The sequence below is a fragment of the Aotus nancymaae genome, unplaced genomic scaffold (assembly GCF_030222135.1).
Source record: "Aotus nancymaae isolate 86718 unplaced genomic scaffold, 86718_ANA_hifiasm-v0.15.2.pri h1tg000059l, whole genome shotgun sequence".
Classification (NCBI taxonomy): domain Eukaryota; kingdom Metazoa; phylum Chordata; class Mammalia; order Primates; family Aotidae; genus Aotus; species Aotus nancymaae.
Genome location: NW_026988473.1, coordinates 26078401 through 26097758, shown reverse-complemented (window position 1 = coordinate 26097758; position 19358 = coordinate 26078401). Strand labels below are relative to the sequence as shown.

The window sequence follows — 19358 nt, the reverse complement described above, 5'->3', positions numbered from 1 at the left end:
AGTGGAAACCTGCAGTCCTGACCTTCCTCTTGCTCATTACAGGAGACCAAGGTGAATTTGACCCCAGCGGGGGCTCCCATACCACTCATGGATCTGAATCAGCTGGTGAGTTCAAAACGGCTTCAGTCATTTACTGTTATAATCCTTGAGCCTGATGATGACTACTAACGAAGTATGAGTCAGTGTCTCCAGAGAAGTGGTTCTCAAACCTTCTTACCATACATCACAATTACAGGGAGGGCTTATTAAATCACAATGTTGGACCCCACCCTTAAAGTTCCTAATTCAGTAGGTCTGGGGTGGAGCCCAAGTATTTGCATTTCTCATCAGTTCTCTGGTAATGCTGACACTGCTGGGACAGGGATTGCACTTTGAGAACTACCGCTCTGGAGAAAAGCCTTGCATCTGAAAGCCTCAGGAGGAATTCAGGCAGTGTCCCAATTTAACATTACGCTACACCAGAGTGATTTAAGAACATGAGTTTTGTAGCAAAAATGACCTCTGTTAGATTCCAGCCCTCCGCATTGTTAACTGAGCAAGATGCTTAAAGGGTCTGAGACAAAATTTCTCATCTAATAAACTTGGAATAATAAGAATTGTCACAGGACACTGTTTCAAAGGCTAAATGATAGAATAAATATAAAGCATTTAGCATAATCCTGGCACATGATATCATAGCTGGTATTTGTTGGGAATTTACTGTGTGCCAGCAGCATCTTCCTCAACACTTTACCTGTATCAGGTGGGGCCAAATGGAACTGCCATTACTGTGGGTCGGGAACAGGTCAATATCAGCAAATTCATAGAGTTTATCTAGTATTAACTCATTCAGTCATCCTACAAACTCTGTGATGACATCAGTGAGTATTATTATTCCCATGTTACAGATGAGGAATCTAAGGCTCAGAGAGGGTAAATAACTTGACAGAGTTGACAGGACCAGGGAGTGATGGAGCCATATTTCAAGCCTGGGGGTCTCATGTTACTTCTCACAGCAGTCTGGAGAAGGCATTCTATAATGACCATAATTACTGCCAGGCATTCATTTGTTTTGTTTGTTTGTTTTGATTTTGTTTTGAGATGGAATCTCGCTCTGTCTCCCAGGCTGGATGGAATGCAGTGGCGTGATCTTGGCTCACTGCAACCTCTGCCTCCCAGGTTCAAGTGATTCTCCTGCCTCAGCCTCCCAAATAGCTGGGATTACGGGTTTTCACCACCATGCTGGACTAATTTTTGTATTTTTAGTAGAGATGGGGTTTCACCATGGTGGCCAGGCTGGTTTTGAACTCCTGACCTTAAATGGTCCACCACCTCGGCCTCCCAAAGTGCTGGGATTACAGGCATGAGCTACGACACCCGGCCTAGGCATGCGTTCTTAAACAGACTCCTGTTTGTTGTGATTCCGATCACACCCCTGAAAACCTTACCCCAGACTGCAAAAGTCTGACATGAGGTAGATTTACTAATGACTTCTACTACTGGGCTACTGGGAGGTGCTGCCAGTGCTGCCTTACTGTGGTCCCCTTGACCATCACAAATCTAGGTGATCCCCATATGAATGATTTAAGCCATATCAATTATTGTCCTCCCTTTTTATACCCAAGTTTGAGTGAGGCTCACAATCAGGTTTAAATGTTTACACATTGAAAACAAATAGGAAGATGGATAGTTACATAGTGGCTTCCATAATAACCCTCTATGGAGGAGCACTAGGAGGTAGGGGTTCATTAGAAATGCCTCCGAAATAGAGACAAAAGTCACAGGTTCACTGGGGACCTTCGGCAGGGCACTTAACCTTTCCCAGACTCAGTTTCCTTGTTAGTAAAAAGGAGATCAGATCACCTACCTCAGTTGCTTCCTAGAGTTCTTGTGAGGAAGACAGGGTACCAGAATTGTGAAAGTACTCTGCAACAGTAGGGAGTTATTACTAAAGGGTGTGCTCTCTAAATCAAGAGACCTCAGCCACTCTCTGAGTGTGGTTCTTTAACCATTAGCATGGACATCACCTTGGAACTTGTGGAAATGCAGAATCCCTGGCCAACCCAGACCTACTGAATCAGGATCTGCATTTTAACTATAGCCTCCCACCCAGGTGGTTTATATGCACATTAAAGTTTGGAAGCTTAGACTATGCTAGACTGCTTTTCTCACCGTTGAAGACAATTGAACGGATCTCTATGCACATGTCTCGGATTACATCTCATCTCCCAACAGGAATATTAAGTGTTCCTCGTTGTGGAACTTGCTATTGTGGCCAGTCCTACCCTGGCTGGATTTGTAGACATCTGGAGCACAAGGCAAGGTCTGCTGTCTCACATCCATCCTCTGTGGCTTTTGCTTGAAGTGAGAATCAGGTGGATGGGAGCCAGTCTCTTTTGTTTGGCTTCTGAGCAGGTGTCTATTGTTCAAACAGGAGGTTTCGTCTTGTTGCACATACACCCAACCCAGATCTTTTCTTGCTAGGAGCACTTTTTTTTTTAAATAAAGAGATTAGGATCCATTAATGGTCTCACTTTTAAATATCAAAGGCTTCTGTGAGTCGGAAAAAAACCAGTGAGAGTGACTGTACCTCCTGGGGAGTTTTCAAAGCCAAAGATCTTCAATTTAGGTGGCCAATGTCCCATGACTTGGGCAGGTGAAAACCTGCCAACCACCAAGGACACTGGAAGGCATGTCGGGAAAGGACCTCGGACTGTTTTGGAGGTTTATAAAGCAAAAGGCCATTGTCAACATAGGATGGGGGGTGTTGAAACAGCCAGATGTCTGGTAGGAACTTGTTTTGCTCCCTTTTAAATTTTAACAAAAGCATTAAATTGCATAAACAAGAGCCATCCTGTCCCCAAATAACCATTGTGATCAAGATTTCCGTGTGCACAGTCTAAAGTTTGACTCTCTGAGGAAAGCTCTCATTTAAGGCCCCACCATCTTCATCCATTGATCACCTTCAGGATTCTACAGTGGGCTTCCATTTGGTAGGGAAAAAAAGTTCATTTTTGTGGGACACTTCGGAATTTTGTTTTGAAGCAATGGAGGAAGAATGTTTTAAAATCCATGAAGCTTTAATTTTGATGAGCCTTTCCACAAGATGTCTTAGAAGTTTCTTTTTTAAAAAAATTTGTGTACTTATTTATTCTTATTTTTAATAGGAACAGGATCTCCCTGTGTTGCCTAGGCTGGTTTCAAACTCCTGGGCTCAAGCGATCCTCCTGTTTCAGCCTCCCAAAGTGCTGGGATTATAGGCATGAGCCTCTGTGCCCAGCTTCTTATAAGTTTCTTTTAGAAGCGTTGTGTTTCACTCATTTGGATCGGCCTTCAGTTCTGACTTGAGGATTGTCTGTCTTGTGATGCTTCCTCCCAGTTTGAGGCATTTTATTCATTTCCTCATTTTGCTTTCTAGCAGTAGAAAATGTTGATTCTTCTAACAACGTGCGTTTCAGTAATATATTAGCAGGGACTCTAAAAGGGGGATTTTTCATAGTCAGAAAGGGCCACTGCCCCAAACTCTTTATTTTTTAGTGTTTATGTTGGCTCCTATGATGCTATTGGATGGGATTTTCAGGTTCCCTTTGGGCTTTCTGGAGCATGTGAATCCTCTGGGGGTCTTGTTAAAATGAAGATTCTGATTTGGTAGCTTTGGGGTGAGGTGGAAGATTCTGCATTTCTAGCAATCTCCCCAGATATGCCTGTACTGATGGTCCAGGGGCCACACTTTGAGTAGCAAGGTCCTAAAGTAAAAATAGAAAATAACAACCACACACAACTACCAATACTGTGTACTTCCTTAAACCTCTGTAAAATTATGATGAACGGGATTCTATTATCCCCATCTTACGAGTGTGAAAATGGAGACTTGGAGAAGGTAAATCGACCCAGCACATATGGCTAGTTAGCAAGGGACAGCAAGGATACTCAAATCCAGGGTTGTCCAGCTCTAGTCCCCAAAGTCCTGAACACTGTCAACAGTGCTGCTGAGAATTCTCATGTTCCTTGATACAGGATAACATTACCAAGCCTTAGCCTTAATCAAACTGAGGGGGGGATATCTTTTGTGTAATGCTTTATAAACGTCTGCAGCTTGAATCCATAAATGGCTTCTCAGTGATTCAGAATGTGGAGAATAGCCCTTACGTGGCTCCACAAGGAACTCGGGGTTATGCATTTCAAACTTAGGTTGAGAGATGTTTTTTTTTTTCCCTTAGGACATTCACACGGGAGTCAAGAAGGTGGAGTGAACACAACCTCCGGTCCTTTAAGAAGACCCCAAATTCCAGGTGAGTTTCAAACTGTGAGGCAGAAAAAGACCCTGAAAGCAACTTTCTCAGAATGTCCCAGCAAGAAAGAAGAGACCCATTTGAAAGCACATTCTCCACAATGCCCAACGTATGAATCCAATTGTTCCTCTTCGCAAGTTAAAGGATGAGTGAGAGTACTACAGCCTATTGGTAGGAAAAGATAGAATAGTCTTTTCCTGGGTTCTGCAGACTAGCTGAGCTCATATGCAGATCTGTCCCTGGCCTGTCCCAGAGAAGTGCCATGTTAGTTACGAAAGCTTTCTTCCTAAATGAATGACCGCCCAGAGGACCCCATGTCATACTTAGGTCCTTTTTAACCCAATCCAATTTCCCCTTATTTCTGGGGTCCAAGGTGAAGCATATAATTTTCCTCGTACAGTTGCAGACAGGGAGGGGCTACAAGAGGCATTTATATCAGATGAAGTGAAAACTTTCTTTTGGTTCTCCAGCTACTTTTTTTTTTGTCGAGGGACTGCCTGCTGTTGTGGACAGAATAAACTTTTCAGAAAGTGTGACATGTGCAGTGAGGAGGCTGGGACACCTGGTTCTCCCGAGCATCAACAAGGCATTTGTTGCAAATTCTTTATTTGGCTTGGAATCAAAATTGATTTGTCATGGAGAATTACTAAAGGGAAGGGTTCTCCTAAGGTTGTAAATTACCCTTTTAATTCTCTCCTCTTCAGAGGTCTCCAAACTGAGCCTCCCTTGGGGAAAGAGAAGAATGTGGCATACACCTTTCTCCTTTGCCCCAGCTTGCCTAAGCACACCTGAAGACAGAGCAGAGAGAGAGGGGTGGGCTGCCCTGGAGGAGGGAGAGGGGAAGCCTTAGCTGTCATCAGACAGCAAGATTCTTCCCAGCTCCAGTGGCAGTGCAGGTGGGCCATCTCAGGGCTGGAGACCAGGGCCACGGTGGGCAGGAGTAGAGAGGAAGAACAGAAATGGTGCCCTCCTGTCAGTCTCCCCACCTTCTGACTCTACCTCCCTCTCCAAATTCATCTAAACCAGGAAAAGGTGAGGTAAAAGTATGCAGAGCAGGAACTCAGAGGTAAACCAAGATTTTCAAGAAGAAAATAGATAATGAGACTTTCCATGTCTCTTCTTTCTCAAGCCCTGGTTCATTGCACACATATACAGCCCACTTTGCAACTGAATTTAGTAGAGTTGTCAAGTCATATTTTAGTCCAATGAGAGCCTGATTTCAAAATGTGCAGAATATTAATCCACAAGTGATACATAATTGCTGAAGACATTTGAAAAAATACAACTAAACAAAATAATGAAAATATAAATCACTTATTACCTTTCTCACCATCCGGAAATACCACGGTTACTATTTTAATATACATCTTTCCCATCATTTTAAAATGTAAAATATGTACCAGAACACGATTACACCTTACATAGCGTTTAGTAAACATTGCCTGCTGGTTAACCATGGCTTCCATATCATTGAATATTTCCTCCTCATATTGTAGTTCATAATCAATAGATGTGCCCTAATTTATTTAACCAATCCTTTATTGTCTCCATTTTTGTTTTTTAACACAATGTAAGGTGGATGCTCTTATACAGGAAAAAAAAGTTCCTTTCAAAAGAAGCATACATTTCCTTTTATCTGTTTAATAATGTTTTACCAAAGGCATTTACAAGATTCAACAAGTTATCCTGTAGTTTTTTAGAAGCATAGTTCTCCTGGAGGGATTTGAAAATCCTGACTGATGATAAAAGATTAAATCAAGGAGCTGGGCACGGTGGCTCGAGCCTATAATCCCAGCACTTTGGGAGGCTGAGGCGGGTGGATTGCCTGAGGTCAGGAGTTCAAGACCAGCCTGGCCAACATGGCAAAACCCCATCTCTACTAAAAATACAAAAAATTAGCTGGGCATGGTGGCGGGTGCCAGTAATCCCAGCTACTTGGGAGGCTGAGGCAGGAGAATGAATCACTTAAACCTGGGATGCGGAGGTTGCAGTGAGCCAAGATTGTGCCATTGCACTCCAGCGTGGGCAACAAAACTCTATCTTAAAAACAAAAATTAAAGCAAGAAGGCTATTGGACAAATACAGCAAATTGTTCTTCCAGAATTACTTGCTTACTGGCTAGACCTGTGGCTAGACCCTCCTGCAGTGCTGACTATGGTGCTTGTTTGACCTAGGTCGATTATAAAGTGCATTTTTGATTTTACAAACCGTATCTCTAAAGCTTACACATGTCTTTTAATTTGCTCACACCAGAATGGCTGATCATCTTGGCATCCCTCTTGGCCTTGGCTTTGATTCTTGCAGTTTGCATTGCAGTCAACAGTCGAAGAAGGTAAGGGACTGTCCTGGGGGGCCTTCAACTTGCAAAAGGCATCATTTAAATTTGGACTTTATATCCTTGCTGCTTAGAGTGTAGTCCCTGCAACCGGTAGCCTGGGCACCCTGGGGGTTTGTTGGAAATGCAGAACCTCGGACCCGATCCCAGACCTCCTATAGCAGAGTCTGCATCCTAATGAGATTCCAGGGATTCATGTGCATGGTGAAGCTTAAGACATCTTTCTCTGCCCCAGAGTTTAGAGAAAGGAGACACCTGTGATTGTTTGGATCATCATTTTTAAGCAGTGGTTGAATCCTTTATGATTTTACCTATTTTTAAGGTTAAACCTCATGCAGACTCTATCTGATGAAAGTTATGAAATATCTCACCAGGAAGGCACATAAAAGTATATACTCATTCACTGATTTGTTAACTACTTATTAAATACATTCACAATGCACAAATATTGTATAAGGATTCAGTGATTCTTCATCCCCTATAGCCTCTCCGAGGCCCAGGGAACTTTAAGAACCCTTCCCAGAAGCAGGCTCTGGCTTGTGCTCTTGTTTGTGTTTTGTAATGATATGTCTTTCTGTTTTATGGAAACCGTAGTTGAAGAGATTCAGGTTATAGCACAGGAAGAGCAATGTTTCATAGGCCTCCTCACTGTTAAGAGGTCTATGGCAGCTGCCGAAATAGCTCGGTTGGGAGAGCGTTAGACAGAAGAGGTCTATGAAACATAACTTTTTTTAGGAAAGTCTAAATGAAGACAGTCACCTCCCTAGAACTGACACGTGGGCTGTTTTTATATTCTTGAAGGCCACTCTCTCTCCCTACCTGAACCAAGACCTATAGGTTTGGAAGTTATTTACATGATATATATATACATATACATGGTTAAGACTTGAACAGGTTCTAGAAATAATGCTACCTAAAGTGAAGTATAAAACAGTATTAATTCTAGCAACAGAGGAAATGAACTTTAACAGGGGTCCTCCAAAAGTGTAAATCTAAATTTCTTACCCAAGACACTTTAAAGATACAGTATTTTTCTTCAGGACATAATTCATAGGAATATTAAACCTTTTGCAAATGTCCCTTTAGGTAGTTTCTTGTAAGGTGAAAGAATCTTTATTTCTAAGCAAGGTCACCTTGATTGTGTCCCCAGATCACCTCACAGGGTGGAAAAATGACCCTCAGTCTGGGAGAAGACCTAGAGAGAATTATGGACTCCTTCTTACTGGTTTTTGGAAGGCCACCAACAGCTCATTCCAACACCATGGGCAGCCCATACAGCCTCTAATTATCTGAGAAAACCAAATGGCGCTGTTATAATAATTACACTGGTACAAGTTAATAAAGCTGCCGTATCACAGTCAAATAGCTATATTGCTATCTATACCATTGATGGCATGATTTAAAAAAGTGGTTATGATAGCTGACTGTATGAGGAACAAAACTGAGAGGAAAAAAGTCTAAAAGGCCTCCTATGATTAAACGGAAAAACATTTTTTAGTTGAATTTAAATAATGTGACTTGGGGGCACCTTTACAAAGAGTCTTTATACTTCCCTTCAGCTTCCTTGTTTTCCCTTGGATTACTTTTGCTCAATTAAATATGAATTTTCTATTGTTTGCGATCAGTCCTTTATTGCCAAGCCCTAGAATGCACCACTTTTGTTCACATACAAAGTCCATAAGCTTTGCACATGTCACCATAGAAACACTGGCACGGATGCTGTCGACATTTAGGGAGACCTAAATGGGCGAGACATCGGGAGAAGCATCTCAGCTGTCCCCAAGAGCAGCTGGAGTCAACACACTGAGGCTGGGTATCTCCCACATCGCCTGTGTCTTGTCAGCAGCAGACAGCAGAGAAGGGGCCTCATTGCTGCCCTCTCCCTCCTCCCGAGACCAGCCGTCACCCTGACAACCGGCAAACAGGGACACACAGGGTCCTGCACAGAGAGTATCTCACCAGGAAAGTAGCTGCTTGGATGCCGTAAATTACTATGTCCTGATTTGATAATTGAAAACAGATTTGCCACGCAGCTAAAGGGTGGTTAACAGCTGCACAGGCCCCCTAATGGGCTCTGTGATTCTAAAGCTGTCAACCCATTTCTAATCCCCTTCAAAGACTGAGGCTTTTCTGCTTTGACTGTCGCATTTAAGAGAGAGAGAGATACAGAATCCTATTTTCATCAAAGAAAGGCTGGTTGAAAATGGGGCCTCCAATGGGTGCTCAATATTCAGCAAACATCTTTTGAGAGACTCTGTGACTATCAATCCTGGCAAGGAGAAAGAGAAGATAAAAAACTAAAGGGGTATCACCCCTTTTCTAAAAGAATTTTGAGGTTCAGTGACAGTCTTGGCCTCTTGAATTTGAATTGGCTAGTATTTATTGAGAACATTCCCTGTGCCAGGCACTGTTACATAAATTATGGTTAAAAGACAAAAGTAGAAAATCATTAGTCTGTGAAGTTGACGTACAAGGATGGACCCAAGCGCTTCCATGATGAAGTGATCTGTGAGTCACGTTGTCTTAAAGATGCTGGCTTGGGGGTTCTATTACTTTTTTAACTTTCTCCACCCCTGTACATCATCCACAACAGCTTTCTTTGCTGTTCCTCATGTCACCTGACTCCTTGAATTACAGCTCTCCAAGGGAAATCATACTTTATTCTCTCTCTGTGAGAGCACATGATTATTTTAGGAGTCAGTTGGGTTGATAGATACTGGATGAGGCTGCAGAGATTTTCCATTAAAGACTCTATTTGGGCCAGGTGCAGTGGCTCAAGCCTGTCATCCTAGCACTTTGGGAAGCTGAGGCGGGTGGATTACTTGAGCCTAGGAGTTCAAGACCAGCCTGGGCAACATGGTGAAACCCTGTCTCCACAAAAAAATACAAAAATTAGCCGGGTATAATGGCACATGCCTGTGGTCTCAGCCACTTGGGAGATTGAGGTGGGAGAATCACTTGAAACCCGGGAGGTGGAGGCAGCAGTGAGCCACAATAGTGCCACTACAGTCTGGGCAACAGAGTGAGACTGTGTCTCAGACAAACAAACAAACACCTATCGGATTTGTCTGAAGAGGAGAAAAAACATGAGGACTTAACTATGCTGCTTGTGCAGAACAGGTGTTCACCAGCCTTCACTTTAATGGGAATAATCATCTTTTCTATAAACCCCAGCAGGCGGTTACCTGTACTCCGCTCAGTAGGTCTCCTCTATGCATCACCATAATTTAGAAATGTTTTACTTCTCTCTCTTTTTTTTGAGATGGAGTCTCCCTCTGTCACCCAGGCTGGAATGCAGTGGCACGATCTCGGCTCACTGCAATCTCCACCTCCCGGGTTTAAGCGATTCTTCTGCCTCAGCCTCTCATGTAGCTGGGACTACAGGCACACTCCGCCATGCCTAGATGGGTTTCACCATATTGACCAGGCTGGTCTCGAACTCTTGACCTCATGATCCGCCTGCCTCAGCTTCCCAAAGTGCTAGGATAACAGGTGTGAGCCACTGCACCTGGCCAATGTTTTCCTTCTTTTATGCTACAGTCTAGCTCCCTGTAATCTGAGCTCACCCAACTTCGTCCTGCTGTCTAGAACAGTGCTATCCAATAGAACTTTCTGAGATTATGGAAATGTTCTATATCTGCACTGTCCAATATATAACTACTAGTCACTTGTGGCTACTGAGCACTTGAACTGTGGCTAGTTCAACTGAAGAAGTGAATTTTTAATTTTATTTACTTGTAATTTAAATTCAAATAGCCACATGTGGCTGGTGGCTACTATATTGGATGGCATAGCTCTAAAACAGTGCAAATTAAATCCCTAAATATCTTTAAGGATTGTCAGGTAGAAGAGTCATGAGATCAGTTGCTAAGTTACCCACCTAAATCTTTTGAGATAAATTCTGCCATGCCATCAAAGTTATGTTACCTGGTTTCTAAACCTCAGCCAGCCTGCCCTTCCTTTCCTGGTGAGGTCCCAGTCTGCCTCCTTCCACACTGTGTGCTCAGCTAATGCCTGAGATTTAAGGGAAGAGGAGATAAAGGTAAGGCACAGGTCCACGAGGATCTCTGATCTTCACAGTCAGAAAATCCAAGCTGTGGCTGGCCATGGTGTCTCACACCTGTAAACCCAGCACTTTGGGAGGCCGAGGTGGGCAGATCATTTGAGGTTAGGAGTTCGAGACCATCCTGGCTAACATGGTGAAACCCTGTCTCTACTAAAAATACAAAAATTAGCCAGGTGTGGTGGCACACACCTGTAATTCCAGCTACTCGGGAGGCTGAGGTGGGAGAATTGCTTGAACCCAGGAGGTGGAGGTTGTAGTGAGCCGCGATGGCACCATTGTACCCCATCCTGGGCGACAGAGCAAGGCTTTGTCTCAAAAAACAAACAACAACAACAACGACAAAAACCCAGAAAATCCAAGCTGTGATTCTGTGATTCTGGCAGTACCATAACTCGCTGCAAGGCTTTGGACAATACCCTTGACTTCTTGGACTTGGTGTCCAGTTTACATAAAGAAGAAGCTGGGCTGGATGATCTCTGAAGCCCCTTCAGGTCTAGTGTTCCTTCTTAAATTCCTATAACTAAGAAGAACTTAAAAATTAAAATTTGTCTTTTAAAAGTACTTATTATGCCTAGAGCGCTGAGTATTGGAATGAGTTATTTATGAGAATCATCCTACCTTCCTGAAAGAACTCAGGCAGATAGAAACACATAAATCCAAAGGGAAATGCAGGCCAGCCAAAACCCAAGCACAACATTCCTGTGTTCAGTAGGTCAAACGTTATTCACTGTCAAGATCAGCTTCGTTTAGATGAACAACATTAATCCCCACCCACTCCCATGCACGTATTTTTTTATGCTCATAAATCACTTTCCCACAATTTTTCATTACATCCCTCAACCACTTGTTGGATAGGCAAATGGGAATTACTTTAACTAGACAACTTTCCTCCAAAGAACACAGGTACCTGAGAATTTGAAATAACACAAGCAGCATTCTACTTTAACCTTTTAAATCCTCTTCATAGTAAATATAACGAGGTAGGTGGAGGCAGCCAGGAGAAACAAGCAAAATTCATTTCATATGGCTTTTGTCATATTAACAATCGTAGATAGAACTTCCTGAAAGCTTACTGTGCTCCAGATGCTGTTCTAAGTGCTTATCCCAAACCTTAGTTTCCTTACCCCACATCATTCATAAGAGCAAGGATAATAGCAATAATAGACTCATTTAGTGACATGCTCTGTTTCAAGGGCTTTTCACAATGCTATGATATTGCTACTCTTAATAACCTGGTATCATTGATGCAAAACTGAGGCTAGAGAGGTTAAGTGAGTTGCCCCAGATCACACAGCAGTAAGGCATCAAAACCAGGCCTTCCAAGCCCCTTTCTTCTTCTTTGTTTTTTTGAGATGGAGTCATGCTGTGTCACCCAGTCTAGAGTGCAGTAGCACAATCTCGGCTCACTGCAACCTCTGCCTCCCAGGTTCAAGCAATTCTCCTGCCTCAGTCTCCTGAGTAGCGCCACCATGCCCCCATGATAATTTTTGAATTTTTGTAGTAGAGGTGAGGTTTCACCATGTTGGCCAGGTGGTCTCAAACTCCTGACCTCAAGTGATCTGCCTGCCTCGGCCTCCCAAAATGCTGAGATTACAGGTATGAGCCTCTTTTTCTTTTTTGAAACAGGGTGTCTCTCTCTGTCACCCAGGCTGGAGTGCAGTGGCACAAACACAGCTCACTGCAGCCTCGACCTTCTGGGCTCAAGTAATCCTCCCACCTTAGCCTTCCAAGTAGCTGGGACTACAGGCACATAATGCCACACCTGTCTTATTTTTGTATTTTGAATAGAGACTGAGTTTTCCATGTTGGGCTGATGACAATCTCCTGGGCTCAAGTGATCCACCCACCATGGCCTCCCAAAGTGCTGGGACTACTGGCATGAGCCAGTGCACCTGGCCTCCAAGGCCCTTTTCTTGACCATGCATCCTGCTGGACTCCATCTGTATTCTCGGTCCCCATGAATCTGTTTCATGGTTCAAGCATCCTTCCCCCAACCCCTCATTAAACCTCATGCCAGAGGAGACAGAATCTACCTCCTGTTGAAGAGGTATAATTTCTATTTCCCCAAACAAGAGATTAAAGTTTATGGCCTTGGCAGTCCTGCAGGGAATGGTCCATGATCATGAATAATAGAGGCTTTCTCTCTATTACTCCAAATATCCAGAGGCAAAGTGAACAATTCTGACTTCATACTGTTTCCAAATCTCCAGATGGCTGGCAGCATTGATAGAGCCAGGCAGAGCCCAGACTTTGGTCATAAAAGCCTGAATTTGAATATCAGCTCTGTCATTCTTACTCCCTATGTGAACTCGAGCAAGTTATTAAACCCCTTTTGGCCTCAGTTGCCACTGCTGTATTATGGGAACAATAGCTGCTTTGAAAGATTCTTGTAAGAATTACAGAAAATTACATGTAAAGCATCTGGCATTCAGAAGGTAATCTGCTTCCCTTCATCCCCATTTTGCTTGTAGTTGTGAAGCTGTGCAACTTTGCTTCCTCTAAGCATAGTCTGACTCCTGTATGCGTAGTAGTGATGTGTGACAGGAAAGAGGAAGCATTGCATCAGGCTGGGTGGTGTGAAGCAATGGACAGTAACCAGGGAAAAGGTCAAGGTCATGCTCTTCCATAGCAACTTTCTTTTGCATTTGAGTCTTAAGTAACGTTTAAGAAACCTTAAAGTAACGAGAATAATTTGTCCTATGTTATTAAACTTCCTATATCAGGGTTATATGGGAGTTAACCAATGTTAGGAAAACATCACCATGGCCTTATACTTCTAGAAAAATGTTGTTTTATTCTGCTTGGTACATTCAGTAATAACACTGACAAGGCTGACAAAGTGTTGACTGGGAGAGGAAGTTATGGGACTTCCCTGAATATACAAATCAGAATGATTTATAATCATCATGTTGATGGTTTATCTAAATCTGCAGAAATGCTATAATGCTTAAAAGAGACAAACATTTCCATTAAAAAGTATGATGGAAGGAGAATCAGAACTTGAGAGTCAGACAGACCAGGGTTTGAATCCTCTTTTCTTACTTGTTGAGTTACTTGGGGGAAGTTAGTGAATTTTCTGACCCCCAAGGTTTCTTCAGTTGTGGTGGGGGATAATAATAACACCAACTTCCTGGAGTTGTAGTTGCTGATCTGCAAACTTGACTGTGCAGAGAAGCCCCCTGAGGGGGCTTCTCTGTGAAACCACAGATCCGAGGCTGTAACCCTAAAGTTTCTGATTCAATAGGTTTGGGATGGGACTGAGAATTTGTATTTCTAACAAGTTCCAAGATGATGCTCTTGCTGCTGGTCCAGGGACCTCACTTTGAGAAGTGCTGGCTGTTAAGAGTTAGTAAGATAAAGTAGAGAAGACACCCACCACAGTACTTGGCACACACTAAGACCATCATAAACCACAGTGATCAGCACAGTGGTGCTCAATAATGATGATAATCTGATGCCTGAGTCCCTGCACTCTTTCTCATATGATACATTTTTTTTTTTTACATTATTAGGTGTGGGCAGAAGAAAAAGCTAGTGATCAACAATGGCAATGGAGCTGTGGAGGACAGAAAGTCAAGTGGACTCAACGGAGAGGCCAGTAAGTCTCAGGAAATGGTGCATTTGGTGAACAAGGAGTCCTCAGAAACTCCAGACCAGTTTATGACAGCTGATGAGACGAGGAACCTGCAGAACGTGGACATGAAGATTGGGGTGTAACACCTATGCCATTATCTTGGAAAGAAACAACCGTTGGAAACATAACCATTACAGGGAGCTGGGACACTTAACAGATGCAATGTGCTACTGATTGTTTCATTGGGAATTTTTTTTTAGCATAAAATTTTCTACTCCTTATTGTTTTTTTGTGTTTTGTTCTTTAAAGTCAGGTCTAATTTTTGAAAACAGCATTGCTTTCTGAAATTAGGGTCCACTTAATAATCAGCAAGAATTTGACCGTTCCAGTTCCCGCATGGAGGCCTTTCATTTCTTGGGTGTGCTATGGATGGCTTCTAACACAAGCCACACATACATAGTCCTGATCCCCAACCTTTCCCCCATCAGCTAAGGACATTCCCCAGGGCTAAGAGGGCCTGGTCCCTGGAAGGAAATTTGAATGGGTCCATTTTGCCCTTCTAGTAGCCCAATCCCTGGACACTGCTTTACAGTGAGGTAGGGGGGTGGGATGTACTGGTTACACATCTGCTTAAACAGACCCCCCTGGAAATTTTTCAGATGCTTTTGGGAGACACCCAAAGGGTGAAGCTATTTATCTGTAGTAAACTATTTATCTGTGTTTTTGAAATATTAAACCCTGGAGGTCCTTTGATCAGTATAATTTTTTAAAGTTACTTTGTCAGAGGCACAAAAGGGTTAAAACTGATTCATAATAAACATCTGTACTTCTTCCATCTTAACCTTTTGTGCTGTGATCCTTCAGTTTCTAACCAGCACTGTCTGGGTCTCTACAACTTATTAGGAAGAGCTGAGAATGGTAAAGAAGACTCTTTTAAAGTCTTTGTCTCAGAGACGCTGAGTTCCCACTCAGACCTACTCAGCCAAGTCTCATGGAAGATCAAGGAAGGCAGCACTGTTTTGTTTCTGATGCTGTCCAAAGGTTTTCTACCCTGTCTTGGAATCAGAATTGTAAGCTGAGGAGCTTCAGCCTCTTTTATAGTTTAATGGCCATCTGTTCTGTCCTGCAAAGTCACATTAAGTTTGCATGTCCTGGGGCCCTATTTCATAGATGCTGGCCCTATTAGTGATTTCCAAAAACAATATGGAAGTGCCTTTCGATGTCTTATAATAAGATGAGGAGCCAATGGAAATCAAAGAGATTGGCAAGGCGAGAAGAGAATGCAGTGTAGATCCTGTTTGACATTTTTATGGCTGTATTTGTAAATACTTTAACACACCTGTGTCTGTTCTTGATGCAGTTGCTATTTAGGATGAGTTAAGTGCCTGGGGAGTCCCTCGAAAGGTTACAGGGATTCCCATCATTGGAATCTTATCACCAGATAGGCAAGTTTATGACCAAACAAGAGGGTACTGGCTTTATCCTCTAACCCCATATTTTCTCCCACTTTGCAAGTCCATTGTGGCATTTATTCATCCGTCATGGTCCTAGAACTTCCTAAGTTCCTAAGTTCTGATTGGTCCTAGAACTTCCAAAGCCTGCTTGTAATAGAAGCCATTGCATCTATAAAGCAAGGGTCCTATTAAATAGTATCTCCTTTCTTAGGCCCCCACAAAAAGTCATTTGTTACCTAAACTTATATACTTAACAGGCAATGCTTCTCAGACCACAAAGCAGAAAGAAAAGCTCCCAACTAAATCAGGGCTGGGCTTAGACAGAGTTGATCAGAAGAATATCTTTAAAGGAGAGATACCAACTTCTTGCACTATTTCCAGCCTCTGCTCCCAGCCTCTGCTCCTCGTCCTCTGTCTACCCTCTTCCCTCCCTCCCTTCGTTTCACCCCATAATCTTGAAAAACTTCCTTTCTCTTCTGTGAACATCACTGGCCAGTTCCATATTCAGTGGTCTGGCTTTCTTCTTATTTTCTTTTCAACTTGAAAGAAACTGGACATTAAGCCACTATGTGTTGTTACTACCACTAATGTTCAAGTGCCCCTTGTTTTCCCAGAGATTTCCTGGGTCTGCCAGAGGCCCAGGCAGACTCACTCAAGCTCTTTAACTGAAATGCAACAAGCTACTTTGGGACAAGGTTCAAAATGCTTACACCAGCCTCTACCTGTCCCCCAGGGATAGTGACACAAATGTCATAGCCAGAGATGGTTTCCACCCCTTCTAGACATTCCCAACAAATAGGCTGAGACGGGAGATTATTTTCAGTTTTATTTTAGAATTAAATATCTTTTTCCCTTTATTACTCTTGTAGTCCCACACTTGGATATACCTCTGTTTTCCAGATAGAAATAAGGGAGTTCTAGAGCTTCTGTTCCTTGGCCACTATCAATGGAGAGCTACCCAAGTCTTTGCAAACCCTTGCAACATTTCCTGAAGTTTATGGAATAAGATGTGTTCTCACTCCCTTGACCTCAAGGGCATAACTCTGGAAGCACAGCTTGACTACATGTCATTTTCACCAGTGATTTTCCAGGTGAACTGGGCTAAGTCATTAAACTGGGTCCTGTTTATAACAGTTAGAGGCCAACATTTAGTTATTTTGCAAAGCAACCTAACAGCTTAAGATGTAATTTTTCCTGCAATTGTAAATCTTTTATGTCTCCTGAGGGCTTCCCTTAAAATTAGCTCTGAGTGCAAAATCAAATGAGACGAAAGACACCTTCAAGTCCATATTTCAAGCCTGGTAGAATTGGCTTTTCTAGCAGAACTTTCAAAAAGTTTTACATTGAGATTCATAACAAGACCAAGAATCGATTTTGTAGCCAACATTCATTCAATACTGTTACATCAGAGGAATAGGCAAGAGGAAACGTTTGACTTCTCTGGAAAAGCAAAATGTACTTAAGAACAAGAATAACATGGTCAATTCACCTTTATGTCATAGGTATGCCTTTGTGTAAATCATTTGCTTTGAGTTTTCAAAGAATAGCTCATTGTTCATTCACGTACTGTACAATGACCACTGTTATTGCTACTTTGACTTTTCAGAGCACACCCTTCCTCTGATTTTTGTATATTTATTGATGGATCAATAATAATGAGGAAAGCATGATATGTATATTGCTGAGTTGAAAGCACTTATTGGAAAATATTAAAAGGCTAACATTAAAAGACTAAAGGAAATGGACTCAGAGGTCTCTAATTTAAAAGAATGGGAGGCTGAGAGGGACAGAACTTTGCTTATCTGGCACTGTCTGTAATTTAGAGGAATGAAGTCAAAGGTATCTGAGATGGCTGGAGCCTCATACTCATTTTTTAAAAAAGCAAAAATGACATGGGTTTCCATCAACTTGAAAGTCTTCGATTTTCTATGAGTGATGTGTGGTTCACGTTTTTCAAACTAAATGAGATACAATGAAGTGTTAGTTCTTTTAAAGCCAAGAACTACTCCTGGACTTCTAGTTAAAGAGAGGAGAGTGTATATACCTTCATTCCTTCATGTAAGCCTCTAAAAAGAAAATAAAGAGATATCTCCAAATGGAATCAACCAATGGAGTTGAGGAGATTGAAAGAAGAGACAAGAGCAACAAAAATTTGAAGCTGAAAAGTGATAGCTGATTAGTAACTGAATGAACAAATCCGGAAAAGCTGACTCCTAAGCCTGCAGTGTGGAAAACTGAGAGACAATCAGACTTATGTGACAGAACTATCAAAAGGCTCAGTAGCTATTCGGGAAATGAAGGGGAAGATGAGGCTAAGATTAGGACAAGCTTAAAGTCTATGTAAGAAGCAGTTAGAACTCCAGGTCCCCTTCCTTACTCTATGTAACTGAATACTGCCCTTTCCCAATCTCAGCAAAACACCAGAAGTTTATTTTCTGTAGATGGGGAGATAGAGAGTCTCTCTTTGAAGGGCAACAACAAGTACACAGTTGACATTAGAAATACCACACTGAGGGCCAGGCGTGGTGATGCATGCCTGCAATTCTAGCACTTTGGGAGGTCGAGAAGGGCTGATTGCTTGAGCTCAGGAGTTAAACAGCCTGGGGAACATGGAAAAATCCTGTCTCTATAAAAAATACAAAAATTAGCCGGGCTGGTGTTGTGTACCTGTGGTTCCAAATGCTCGGGAGGCTGAGGTGATTTGAGCCTGGGAGTTCGAGGCTTCAGTGAGTTAAGATCACTCCACTGCACTCCAGTTTGGGTGAAGAATAAGACAGAGAGAGAGAGAGAGAGAGAGAGAGAGAGAGAGAGAGAAAAGGAAAGAAAAAAGGAGAGAGAAAGAAAGAAGAAAGAATAAACGGAAGGAAGGAAGGAAAACCATACTGAAAAAGTGAAACCATGCTTAGAGTGTTGAGGTTTCCTACCCTCTCCCAGCTTGGCTCTCAGAATGCTGGCAACTAGGCATATGTTCTCCAGGCAGAAGCTCAGTGTTTCTGGGGAATCTTATAAGCCTGAGAGAAAATTCTAAAAATATTAACATGGTAGTTCCCAAGGAAATGGCCCAACAAAGCAATCTGCAATGAAGATCGCATCTCAAGCCCCACCAGGCACCCAGGACTCTCAGTCAGCTTTCTGCAGCTTACTCTCACACATGAACAGTCACCAAGGAGCACCAGGCATTTGGAGAAAACATCTGATGTTAAAGTCAGGGTCTAAAGAAAACAAGAAAAAGTACCTTGACAGAAAAGAAACTGCTTAGAGAAGGAAACTGCTTAGAGAAGGAAACTTCTTCTAATAAAGTCACAAATACCCTCAGTAAGATAAGAGGAGATGGTATATCTATAAAGCAGAAACACAATGCCAGGATAAAAAGGAACGTACAGAGAACACCTAAAAAAGCAGCTTTTAAAAATGTAAACCTGAGAGCACACGTTTAAAAATAAACCTCACAGAAGGTTTGCAAGATAACATTAAAGAAACACCCTCAGAAATAGAGCAAAGCAAAGAAATGGAAATAGATGGGGAACACATTGGGAAGACTGACACTCAGTCCAGGAAACTTAACATATAAATGCTGTAATACAAGTCACAGGAAGAGAAAACAAATAGGAAGCAATTATCCAAGAAATAAATCAAGAAAATTTCCCAGAACTTTAAA

The 19358-nt window shown here is 42.4% G+C and overlaps 1 protein-coding gene across 7 annotated transcripts in view; it reads left to right on the top strand.

Annotated features, from left to right (window-relative positions):
- Positions 1 to 17445, top strand: part of CD44 (CD44 molecule (IN blood group)) — a 93201-nt gene extending 75756 nt beyond the window's left edge. For all 7 annotated transcript variants that reach the window (XM_012452341.3, XM_012452342.3, XM_012452339.3 and 4 more), the window contains 4 exons: positions 43 to 105; positions 4200 to 4271; positions 6525 to 6603; positions 14185 to 17445. In XM_012452341.3, the coding sequence (XP_012307764.2) occupies positions 43 to 105; positions 4200 to 4271; positions 6525 to 6603; positions 14185 to 14389 (419 nt within the window). In that variant the 3' untranslated portion in view covers positions 14390 to 17445. The remainder of the gene's footprint in view (positions 1 to 42; positions 106 to 4199; positions 4272 to 6524; positions 6604 to 14184) is intronic.
- The last annotated feature ends 1913 nt before the right edge of the window (positions 17446 to 19358 follow it).